Genomic DNA, 12,766 nt, shown 5'->3' with positions numbered 1-12,766 from the left:
GAGGTCGTTCACCTTCTTGTGGCACTGGGTGCCTGTCCGTGGTGTCAGGGCCACAGCGGTGACGGCCTCTGCCACTTCCCTCCACAGATGCTGGCTGTGGCGTGGGGCAACTCTGCGGCCGTGCCCGGGATACAGGGCGTCCCTCCTCTGCTCCACCGCGTCCAGGAGCGCCTCCACATCCCGTGACTCGAACCTCGGGGCTGAGCGGCGGCCAGCCATCCAGTCGGGTGGTGCGGTCGGGTGTTCCGGTCGGGTGGGGGGGAGCAGCGCGGCCTTATGAGCTGTCACGCCGTGCAGCGCGTATGATGCTGCACAGCGTGAACCACTGCGCAAGCGCGGATCCCGTTACGTCGCTGCTAGCCCATATCGACCCATTTTTCCCACGTGACGCAAGTCGGATTTGCGCTGTTTTTTGCGCCGATCCGCGGACTTTCCGCCGATAACGGAGAATTTTTCCCCAGAGTCTAAGACTGAAACGATGGGCTGATTCATTCAAATAAAGCAAAATATATTTGTGTGAGTAAATTAAAAATCAGTTGCTTGGTTGTTGAGGATTGAATCTTGTTTAAAAGAGACACATTGTTGAAGTTTTTCATTTTGTACTCATTGAGAAAAACACAGGAATGTTTAATTTCAAAGAATCACAATTTATTCTACAGGGGAAATGGTGCCAATGGGCGGCACTGTAGCGCAGTGGTTGGCAAGTGTAAATGAGTCACATATCAGCTCATGTTTAAAAGTATCTGAGTGAAATGTCAATTAGTTGAAACATATTGTTACAACACCCTGGGCCAGTGCGCGGTCAATTCCAGCCCCACTTGACCCAGAGTCACAACATGGTTGATGTTAACTTTTATTTTACAATACCCGAGGTCTTCAGCTGCCCAATAATTACAGTCACCAGGTTTGTAAATTTAAACATAATTTACTTCTTATTAAAAATAACTAATTAAACAAGCAACAAATACAACTGGTTAACTATTATGGAATATCTATGTAATATCTAGCACCCTCACCCTTGTGTTCCTCACTTCTGCTCAAATTAAAGGTCATGGACCAAAAAAGATAGAGACAAATTAATAGAAATAGGAACTGAGGGAACAACAGGAATGCCGCTGGGAATGTGAAGAGGAATAGCAACGTCAGTGAGCAGAGTGATGTGCGTCTGGATGGACGGCAGCTCCTGATTACACCTCCCAGTCTCAGGCTCTCCCCACACCCTGTCCCCACTCATGGAGCCACACATCTCCCAATCCCTCCTCTCACATTCCACCCCCTCTGCTTCTCTGCTCTGTGCTCCGGTGATGCAGAAATGTTGCCGGAAAATCCCTAATCCCCTCCCCATCCTGCTCACTGCTTCCCTCGGAATGATCACTTTCCCTGACAGTGAATCCTCACAATCATTCTGCTGCTGTGTACAGTCAGCCTCCCCCCCACCCGCACCTCACCCCTCCACCCTCACGCCACCCCCCACCCCCACCTCACCCCCCCAACCGAGTGTATCCCGTTCTCCAATCACGGCCCCACGGCTGCCTCAGCTGTACGGGGCGGGGGGGGGGGGAGCGGGGGGGGGGGGCATCGCTGGGATGCCCCAGATCCAGGGGGTAATAGATCGCACACATGTTCACTTGCACACACCGGGTACCACAGAGTTCCCTTCACCAACAGAAAGGGATTCCACTCTCTGAACCTCCAACTTGTGAGCGACCACCACATGGAGATCGTGCTCGTGTGTGCACACTTCCCCGGGAGTGTGCACGACAGCTGCATCCTGGGGCAGTCAGAGATCCCCGACATCTTCGAGGGACACCCCAGGGTGAAGGGGTACCTGCTGAGGACCTTTGCTGTTTGGAGGACAGTGTTAATAAGTTTGCAGATGACATAAAGGTTGGTGGAATTGTGGATAGCGATGAGGACTGTCAGAGGATACGGCAGGATATAGATCGTTTGGAGACTTGCGCAGAGAGATGGCAGATTGACTATAATCCGGCTAAATGTGAGGTTATGCTTTTTGGAAGGTCTAAAATCTTTGGGAAATATACAGTAAATGCCAGAACCCTTGAGAATATTGACAGGCAGAGGGATCTGGGTGTACAGGTACACAGGTCAGTGGAAGTGGCAAAATAGGTGGAGAAGGTTGTCAAGAAGACATACGGAATGCTTGCCTTTGTCGGTCTGGCAATTGAGCATAAAAATTGGCACGTCATGCTCTAGTTGTATAGAACTTTAGTTAGGCTACTTGGAATACAATGTTTAATTCTGGTCGCCACATTACCAGAAGGATGTGGAGGGTTTGGAGAGGGTATAGCAGAGGTTTACCAGGATGTTGCCTGGTATGGAGGGCATTAACTATGAGGAGAGTTTGGAGAAACATGGTTTGTTCTCACTAGAGTGGGGGAGGTTGAGAGGCATCCTGATAAAAGTCTCCAATATTATGAGGGGCATGGACAGAGTAGACAGGCAAAAGCTTTGTCCCAGGGTGGGAGAGTCAATTACTGGGGGACACAAGTTTAAGGTGCAAGGGGCAAAGCTTAGAGGAGATGTGCAAGGGAAGTTTTATTAGACAGAGGGTAGTGGGTGACTGGAACTCGCTGTCGGAAGGGATGGTGAACGCAGCTACGAAAGTGACGTTTATGGGGCACCTTGACAAATCCATAAATTGGATGGGAATAGAGGGATAAGTACTCCGGAAGTATAGAAGGTTTTCAGGTAGATGGGCAATATGGACGGCGCAGACTTGGAGCTGAAGGAGCCGGTCCTGTGCTGTACTTTTCTTTGTTCTTAAAGCTGTGATTCAGGAGTAGTCAATGTGAGGTCATGGTTGAATTTAACCATTTATTTGTTTACAGAGCGATGGCCAATGGGATATAGTTACTGTTTTGGAAGGTCACTGGAGTGCAGATAATTGGTGAGGGATGGTGTTTAGTCCTCGCTGGGCAGGTCATGGGATATCACATTGGGATACAGATTATGTAATTAATGGGAGGAGCCAGGTCTGCCAGTGGTTTTCGCAGTTTTGTCAGAGGATTTGAGTCTGACAAGACAGAAGGATTTTCAGGTTGTTCCTGAAAGGGCCTCTCTCGCCAAATGTCTGCACAGAGAACACGGAGTAACCCTGATTGTCAACTTTATTTATGAGTGGATTTTGAACAGTAGCGGGTTGCTTATTTGGAATATATATATTGGTAGGTGTAGAGCACGAGGTAAGTTTTTTTCCTTTTATTTATGAACTGTTTCACTGATAAATGTAAAGTTATTTCTTTGCTGTCAATGTGGTTAAAGGGGCCGGGTTAGCTCAATGGGCCAGTCAGCTGGTTTGTGATGCAGAGCGAGGCCAGCAGCGTGGGTTCAATTCCCGTACAGTCGGAGGTTATTCAGGAAGGCCCCGCCTTCTCAACCTTGTCTCTCGCCTGAGGTGTGGTGACCCTCAGGTTAAATCACCACCAGTCAGCTCTCCCCCTCAAAGGGAAAACAGCCTGTGGTCATCTGGGACTATGGTAACTTTACAATTACTCACTGATGCACGATCAATGACCACTAAAGCGAGGTTGTAGTCCAACTGAAGGCTTTAATAAGCGAGATGTTTCCCCCAGCAGCTCAGGTACAGAGTGAAGGCTGCTGGGGCGGCAGGGGCTCTTATACCCCACCTTGCAGGGCGGAGCTACCATACAGCTTGACCAATAGGAAACATACAATATCGACCAATGGTGTTCCAGCATTACCAGGTACCGTAATACCTCTGCACAGACTACCACACTTACAATGTGGTTAATTCTGTGTTTAAATTAAAGTTTGCTTCACCATAAAAGATGCCTATTGGTCAGACTCACCACTCCTGGGGTGAAATATCCTTTCCTCACAGTTTTATGAATTGTAAATTGTTTGGGGTTTCCTGTCCGGGATCCTAACAAAAGTTGGGGTCTGGTCCGGGACCGTCACAGCTCCCCACCATCATTCATGGCTGGATGTGAAAAGACAGCTGTGCTTAGATCTGACCGTCTGTCCACCCCTCCCCACACAATCCATGCTCATTTCACACACACATTCTCAGCAACGGAGCCATTTCTTTGTCTCCACAATCAAACCATCCATTCGACTGACTCTTGCTGCTCGCAATTGGGAGCCACCTCCTGCCCACTCCCAGCTCCTGATCCTGCAATCAGTCTTCACTCTCACCCACAACACTGGCACTCCACTGATCAACATCATAACTGATATCTGTGTGAATGTGATGGCCACTGTCTATCCCTCCTCAGAATCTTTCACCTCTCCACTCTGTTTCACACCACTGAGCACAGGTTCCTGTTTAAAAGTCTCCGATCCACATTCCAGCCTCTGGCACTGCTCTCTCACGGTCCCACTCCTGCTGCTCACATCATCCACATTGTATCAGCACCAAAGGATTTCTCCTCCAGTGTCTGAATGAACGCCTCTGCTGTGTCCCCAGGGCACCATCCCTGGCTCCCTCCTCATCCTCATTTCACCCTCAGAAACCTGGTCAACATTCCCATCTACACCATCACTCAGATCAGTCTCTCCACCTCCCCCATTGATCCCAATGTTCTTTCCACTCTCTCCAAATGTCTGTCCAACATACGGACTCGGCTCAAAGTTTCTCTGCAGCTCAGTAAACAGCCACACGGCACTAACCTCCCCAGACACCCCCTTAGGATAAAGCCAGAGATGTGGAACTTTGGGGAATTGCTGAAGCTGAGCTCAGCTTCTTCCCCACAGTGAACCCATCAGTAAGATCACTTTACATCACCTCCCAGCTCTTCATCATCACAAACTCATCTCCAATTCACTCATCTGGAAGAGGTTATTGCTGTGGGTAATTGGAATGAAAACTCTACTTACTGGTTACATTCAGCCGGCTTCCATTCCCATAGACGCTTCCCCACACTGAGCAGTAATTAGGTCCAGTGGTTAGGATCTGGAATGTACTGTCTGAGAGTGTGGTGGAGACAGATTCACACAGCGAGTGGTTAGGATCTGGAATGTTCTGTCTGAGAGTGTGGTGGAGGCAGATTCACACAGCGAGTGGTTAGGATCTGGAATATACTGTCTGAGAGTGTGGTGGAGGCAGATTCACACAGCGAGTGGTTAGGATCTGGAATGTTCTGTCTGAGAGTGTGGTGGAGACAGATTCACTCAGCGAGTGGTTAGGATCTGGAATGTTCTGTCTGTGAGTGTGGTGGAGACAGATTCACTCAGCGAGTGGTTAGGATGTGGAATGTACTGTCTGAGAGTGTGGTGGAGACAGATTCACACAGCGAGTGGTTAGGATCTGGAATGTACTGTCTGAGAGTGTGGTGGAGACAGATTCACACAGCGAGTGGTTAGGATCTAGAATGTTCTGCCTGAGAGTGTGGTGGAGACAGATTCACACAGCGAGTGGTTAGGATCTGGAATTATTTGTCTGAGAGTGTGATGTAGACAGGTTCACATGGCGAGTGGTGAGGGACAGACAGAGTCAGGTATAGAGAAGGTGTCAAGGAGTGTCGACCAAGTTGGAGGAAAGTACCAGGGGCAGTCTGTTAACCACCCATGGTGGGGACTTCAAACCTGTTCAACCACCAAAACCACCTCCTTCTCAACTAAACCCTCAGATTCTGTCTCAGTTAGAGACTGGGGGACAATGCATGTTGGCCATGTTACAGAAACACGTAAAACTGTTGTGGCCCACGGAATGGCAAGGAGAGTGTGAGCGGAGAAGTCTCCGGCCGTGTTGGAGGACGAATCGGTGCCGGCCAACCCAGATTTTTCCAAACTGCAGAGCTGAGCAGAATCCTTTTGAATCTCTCCCCCAGAAGAGGGGGATTCTCTCTCAAATCTCAGTTTGTACCCCCTTCAGGAACACAGAGCAGTTAGTGAGTACTCAAAACCTGAATACAGAGCTGGGGAGGGGGTCTTTCCGGTTCCTCTTCCGCTAAAAGTACCAGACCTCTCAAAGGCCTCAGGAAAATGCTGCTCTAATATTCTGTGTAACTGAGACAAGTTGTTGGTGAGTCTGCTGAAGCTGACCACATATCAGAAACTCAGCAGGTTTGAAGTGCATCTTCCGTGGGTAACGCTCAGCTCAACACAAGTTGAAGCCTGTCCCCAGAGGGGATCCTACGGCCTGAGAATCCGGCCTGAATGGCCCAGTTTGAGGTTCCAAACCCTCCGATGGTTCAACACCTCGCATTCTGAAGAGATCACGGCCTACAAGGACCTCAAACTCAGCAGCAAATATCCTCAAATATCTCACACCCATTTTAATCCCCATCATTTTGATCCTTTCCCTTCCCCCCTGTGTGTCTGTCTTGTGTGCATGTGGGTGGCGGGTGGGACGGTGTTTGGGGAATAGTTAAACTAGTAGATCAGTGTTACATTATTTCCATTATCTGTTCATCTTTTACTCCTTTTATCAATAAACAGTTCGAATGTTTTAATTTCAAATCTGGTGCCTGTAACTCATTGGAGAAGTCAAGGGTCAAAGATCTCAGGAAAATACACAAATTACTTTTTAAATTCACTTATGTTGGGACTCTGGGATCTGTGGGGCTGGAACTGACCGTGCGCTGGCCCAGGGTGTCGTAACAAAATGTATTGCCGTCCCTTCACTGTCGCTGGGTCACAATCCTGGAACTCCCTCCCTAACAGCAGTACCTACACCACATGGAGTGCAGCGGTTCAAGAAGGCAGCTCACCACCACCTTCTCCAGGGCAGTTAGGGATGGCATCTTGTCAATAAAGTATGAATATAAAACAAAACAGCTCGAGGCACCACATTGGCAAAAACCCGAGTAAACAAAGGAGTCAAAGAATTAAGATTCTCGAAGATAAGTTCAAGAAGATTCTATCTGTGAGTAAAACCACATGAGACTCATGGAAACTGTACTTACTGGTTACATTCAGCTGTGATCCATTCCCACTGATATCTCCCCACACGGAGCAGTAATAGACGGCAGTGTCACTGGGCTGCATGTTGCTGATTGTCAGGATGAAGGTTTTATTGGACGTGTCTCGGGAAGGATAGAAACGCTCAGTGAAACCTGGACTCCATCGTGTGTTGTTCTTTATATCATGTGTTAAAACCCTCTCCGTATCTTTCCCTGGCAGCTCCCGGTACCAGTGAACATCGGTGTGTGTCACTGCGGCGTTCCGCATGGTGCAGTGTAACCGTGCAGTCTGACCCTCTGGGACACGTTCCAGACTCGGAGACTGGATAAGGACTGGAGCATTCGCACCTTTAAGGGAAAAATATCAACAAGTTAAACACCAGTCTGAAGGTTCCAAAGTGTTTAAAGGGAATGTTCGGTGTTAAAAAGCGAGAACCAGATTCTAAGACTGAAATGATGGGCTGATTCATTCAAATAAAGCAAAATATATTTGTGTGAGTAAATTAAAAATCAGTTGCTTGGTTGTTGAGGATTGAATCTTGTCAAAAAGAGACACATTGTTGAACGTTTTCATTTTGTACTCATCGAGAAAAACACAGGAATGTTAAATTTCAAAGATTCACAATTTATTCTACAGGGGAAATGGTGCCAATGGGCGGCACTGTAGCGCAGTGGTTGGCACTGTTGCTTCACTGCTCTCGGGTCCCAGGTTCGATTCCCGGTTTGGGTCACTGTCTGTCGGAGTCAGCACATTCTCCCCGTGTCTGCGTGGATTTCCTCCGGGCGCTCCGGTTTCCTCCCACAAGTCCCGAAAGACGAGTTGTTAGGTAATTTGAACATTCTGAATTCTCCCTCTGTGTACCCGAACAGGCGCCGGAATGTGGCGACTAGGGGCTTTTTACAGTAACTTCATGACAGTGTTAATGTAAGCCTATTTGTGACAATAAAGATTATTAAAAAAGAAAGTCAACTCTGATTGACTGAAACGTTGTCATGGAGAATTACCTCGAATTAGAGGCTCCCAAAGCTCCTGTTGAATTGAAAGAAAGGAGCACGGCTTGAACATATTCCTTTTGTTTGCAGACAGCCGGTATCTGTCTCGCTTTGAGCAAGTGTAAATGAGTCACATATCAGCTCATGTTTAAAAGTATCTGAGTTAAATGTCAATTAGTTGAAACATATTGTTACAACACCCTGGGCCAGTGCGCGGTCAATTCCAGCCCCACTTGACCCGGAGTCTCAACATGGTTGATGTTAACTTTTATTTTACAATACCCGAGGTCTTCAGCTGCCCAATAATTACAGTCACCAGGTTTGTACATTTAAACATAATTAACTTCTTATTAAAAATAACTAATTAAACAAGCAACAAATACAACTGGTTAACTATTATGGAATATCTATGTAATATCTAGCACCCCCACCCTTGTGTTCCTCACTTCTGCTCAAATTAAAGGTCATGGACAAAAAGAGATAGAGACCAAATAATAGAAATAGGAACTGAGGGAACAACAGGAATGCCGCTGGGAATGTGAAGAGGAATAGCAACGTCAGTGAGCAGAGTGATGTGCGTCTGGATGGACGGCAGCTCCTGATTACACCTCCCAGCCTCAGGCTCTCCCCACACCCGATCCCCACTCATGGAGCCACACATCTCTCAATCCCTCCTCTCACATTCCAGCTCCTCTGCTTCTCTGCTCTGTGCTCCGGTGCTGCAGAAATGTTGCCGGAAAATCCCTAATCCCCTCCCCATCCTGCTCACTGCTTCCCTCGGAATGATCACTTTCCCTGACAGTGAATCCTCACAATCATTCTGCTGCTGTGTACAGTCAACCTCCCCCCCACCCGCACCTCACCCCTCCACCCTCACGTCACCCCCCACCCCCACCTCACCCCCCCAGCCGAGTGTATCCTGTTCTCCAATCACGGCCCCATTGCTGCCTCAGCTGTACGGGGCGGGGGGGGGGGTGGGAGGGGGGGGGGCATCACTGGGATGCCCGAGATCCAGGGGGTAATAGATCGCACACATGTTCACTTGCACACACCGGGGTACCACGGTGTTCCCTTCACCAACAAAAAGGGATTCCACTCTCTGAACCTCCAACTTGTGAGCGACCACCACATGGAGATCGTGCTCGTGTGTGCACACTTCCCCGGGAGTGTGCACGACAGCTGCATCCTGGGGCAGTCAGAGATCCCCGACATCTTCGAGGGACACCCCAGGGTGAAGGGATACCTGCTGAGGACCTTTGCTGTTTGGAGGACAGTGTTAATAAGTTTGCAGATGACATGAAGGTTGGTGGAATTGTGGATAGCGATGAGGACTGTCAGAGGATACGGCAGGATATAGATCGTTTGGAGACTTGCGCAGAGAGATGGCAGATTGACTATAGTCCGGCTAAATGTGAGGTTATGCTTTTTGGAAGGTCTAAAATCTTTGGGAAATATACAGTAAATGCCAGAACCCTTGAGAATATTGACAGGCAGAGGGATCTGGGTGTACAGGTACACAGGTCAGTGGAAGTGGCAAAACAGGTGGAGAATGTTGTCCAGAAGACATACGGAATGCTTCCCTTCGTCGGTCCGGCAATTGAGCATAAAAATTGGCAAGTCATCCTCTAGTTGTATAGAACCTTAGTTAGGCTACTTGGAATACAATGTTTAATTCTGGTCGCCACACTACCAAAAGGATGTGGAGGGTTTGGATAGGGTTTAGCAGAGGTTTACCAGCATGTTGCCTGGTATGGAGGGCATTAATTATGAGGAGAGGTTGGAGAAACATGGTTTGTTCTCACTAGAGCGGCGGAGGTTGAGGGGCATCCTGATAAAAGTCTCCAAAATTATGAGGGGCATGGACAGAGTAGACAGGCAAAAGCTTTGTCCCAGGATGGGAGAGTCAATTACTGAGGGACACAGGTTTAAGATGCAAGGGGCAAAGTTTAGAGGACATGGGCAAGGGAAGTTTTATTACACAGAGGGTAGCGGGTGCCTGGAACTCGCTGTCGGAGGAGATGGTGAACTCAGCTACGAAAGTGACGTTTGTGGGGCACCTTGACAAATCCATAAATAGGATGGGAATAGAGGGATAAGTACCCCGGAAGTATAGAAGGTTTTCAGTTAGATGGGCAATATGGACGGCGCAGGCTTGGAGCTGAAGGAGCCGGTCCTGTGCTGTACTTTTCTTTGTTCTTAAAGTTGCGATTCAGGAGTCATCAATGTGAGGTCATCGTTGAATTTAACCATTTATTTGTTTACAGAGAGATGGCTAATGGAACTAGTTTCTGTTTTGGAAGGTCACTGGAGTGTAGATAATTGGTGAGTGATGGTGTTTAGTCTTCGCTGGGCAGGTCATGGGATATCACATTGGGATACAGATTATGTAATTAATGGGAGGAGCCAGGTCTGCCAGTGGTTTTCACAGGTTTGTCAGAGGATTTGAGTCTGACAAGACAGAAGGATTTTCAGGTTGTTCTTGAAAGGGCCTCTCTCGCCAAAGGTCTGCACAGAGAACATGGAGTAACCCTGATTGTCAACTTTATTTATGATTTTGAACTGTAGCGGTTTGATTATTTGGAATATATATATTGGTAGGAGTAGAGCACGAGGTAAGTTTTTTTCCTTTTATTTATGAACTGTTTCACTGATAAATGTAAAGTTATTTCTTTGCTGTCAATGTGGTTAAAGGGGCCGGGTTAGCTCAATGGGCCAGACAGCTAGCTTGTGATGCAGAGCGAGGCCAGCAGCGTGGGTTCAATTCCCGTACAGTCTGAGGTTATTCATGAAGGCCCCGCCTTCTCAACCTTGCGCCTCGCCTGAGGTGTGGTGACCCTCGGGTTAAATCACCACCAGTCAGCTCTCCCCCTCAAAGGGGAAACAGCCTGTGGTCATCTGGGACTGTGGTAACTTTACAATCACTCACTGATGCACGATCAATGACCACTAAAGCGAGGTTGTAGTCCAACTGAAGGCTTTAATAAGCGAGATGTTTCCCCCAGCAGCTCAGGTACAGAGTGAAGGCTGCTGGGGCGGCTCGGGCTCTTATACCCCACCTTGCAGGGTGGAGCTACCATACAGCTTGACCAATAGGAAACATACAATATCTACCAATGGTGTTCCAGCATTACCAGGTACCGTAATACCGCTACACAGACTACCACACTTACAATGTGGTTCATTTTGTGTTTAAATTAAAGTTTGCTTTACTATAAAAGATACCTATTGGTCAGACTCACCACTCCTGGGGTGAAATATCCTTTCCTCACAGTTTTATGAATTGTAAATTGTTTGGGGTTTCCTGTCCGGGATCCTAACAAAGTTGGGGTCTGGTCCGGGACCGTCACTGCTCCCCACTATCATTCATGACAGGATGTGAAAAGACAGCTGTGCTTAGATCTGACCGTCTGTCCACTCCTCCCCACACAATCCATGCTCATTTCACACACACATTCTCAGCAACGGAGTCATTTCTTTGTCTCCACAATCAAACCATCCATTCGACTGACTCTTGCTGTTTGCAATTGGGAGCCACCTCCTGCCCACTCCCAGCTCCTGATCCTGCAATCAGTCTTCACTCTCACCCACAACACTGGCACTCCACTGATCAACATCATAACTGATATCTGTGTGAATGTGATGGCCACTGTCTATCCCTCCTCAGAATCTTTCACCTCTCCACTCTGTTTAACACCACTGAGCACAGGTTCCTGTTTAAAAGTCTCGGATCCACATTCCAGCCCCTGGCACTGCTCTCTCACGGTCCCACTCCTGCTGCTCACATCATCCACATTATATCAGCACCAAAGGATTTCTCCTCCAGTGTCTGAATGATCGCCTCTGCTGTGTCCCCAGGGCACCATCCCTGGCTCCCTCCTCATCCTCATTTCACCCTCAGAAACCTGGTCAACATTCCCATCTTCACCATCACACAGATCAGTCTCTCCACCTCCTCCATTGATCCCAATGTTCTTTCCACTCTCTCCAAATGTCTGTCCAACATTCGGACTCGGCTCAGACAAAGTTTCTCTGCAGCTCAGTAAACAGCCACACGGCACTAACCTCCCCAGACACCCCCTCAGGATACAGCCAGAGATGTGGAACTTTGGGGAATTGCTGAAGCTGAGCTCAGCTTCTTCCCCACAGTAAACCCATCAGTAAGATCACTTTACATCACCTCCTAGCTCTTCATCATCACAAACTCATCTCCAATTCACTCATCTGGAAGAGGCTATTGCTGTGGGTAATTGGAATGAAAACTCTACTCACTGGTTACATTCAGCCGGCTTCCACTCCCATAGACCCTTCCCCACACTCAGCAGTAATAGACGGCAGTGTCACTGGGCTGCACGTTGCTGATTGTCAGGATGTATCTGTTGGAGTCGATGTGTCTGGAAGGCAGGAAACGCTCAGAGAAACCTGGAGACCGGTCTATGTCATTATATGCATAATGTGTTAAAATGCTCTCCCACTGTTTCCCTGGCCGCTCCCGGTACCAATCAACCTTGTTGTCTGTCACTGCCGCGTTCTGCATGGTGCACTGGAACCGTGCAGTCTGACCCTCTGTGACACGTTCCAGACTCGGAGACTGGATAAGGACTGGATCAATCGCACCTTTAAAAGAAAAACAAAATCAGTGAGTTAAATTCTGAGCTGAAAGTTTCCTGAGAGTATTTAAAGGGACAGTCCAGGCAGTAGAAGTTCTGTGTTAAAGAGAGGAAACAGCTTCTGAGACTGATCTAGTTGTGTTAGTTTGTGAATGATTTCTATCCTGGGGGTTACTCTGTGCTGATCGCAGCAGTCCAGATGTGTTGATATAATTGTGAAATGCAATATTGTTCTCACACTGTGGAACAGCTCTCTCAAACACACTGACCTCTCCCAGTTAG

The 12,766-nt window shown here is 48.1% G+C and overlaps 1 protein-coding gene across 1 annotated transcript in view; it reads right to left on the bottom strand.

Moving 5' to 3' along the window:
• Window positions 1-12,186, bottom strand: part of LOC140428393 (uncharacterized) — a 40,227-nt gene extending 28,041 nt beyond the window's left edge. The window contains exons 1-2 of the mRNA XM_072514804.1: window positions 12,147-12,186; window positions 6,888-7,232 (exon numbers count right to left, since the gene is read on the bottom strand). Coding sequence (XP_072370905.1) covers window positions 6,888-7,152 — 265 coding nt within the window. The 5' untranslated portion in view covers window positions 7,153-7,232; window positions 12,147-12,186. The remainder of the gene's footprint in view (window positions 1-6,887; window positions 7,233-12,146) is intronic.
• Window positions 12,187-12,766: the final 580 nt, after the last annotated feature.

This window comes from Scyliorhinus torazame, chromosome 1 (genome assembly GCF_047496885.1).
Source record: "Scyliorhinus torazame isolate Kashiwa2021f chromosome 1, sScyTor2.1, whole genome shotgun sequence".
Lineage (NCBI taxonomy): Eukaryota > Metazoa > Chordata > Chondrichthyes > Carcharhiniformes > Scyliorhinidae > Scyliorhinus > Scyliorhinus torazame.
Note: the sequence above shows the minus strand (reverse complement) of the source record. Positions and strands in the feature narration are given on the sequence as shown.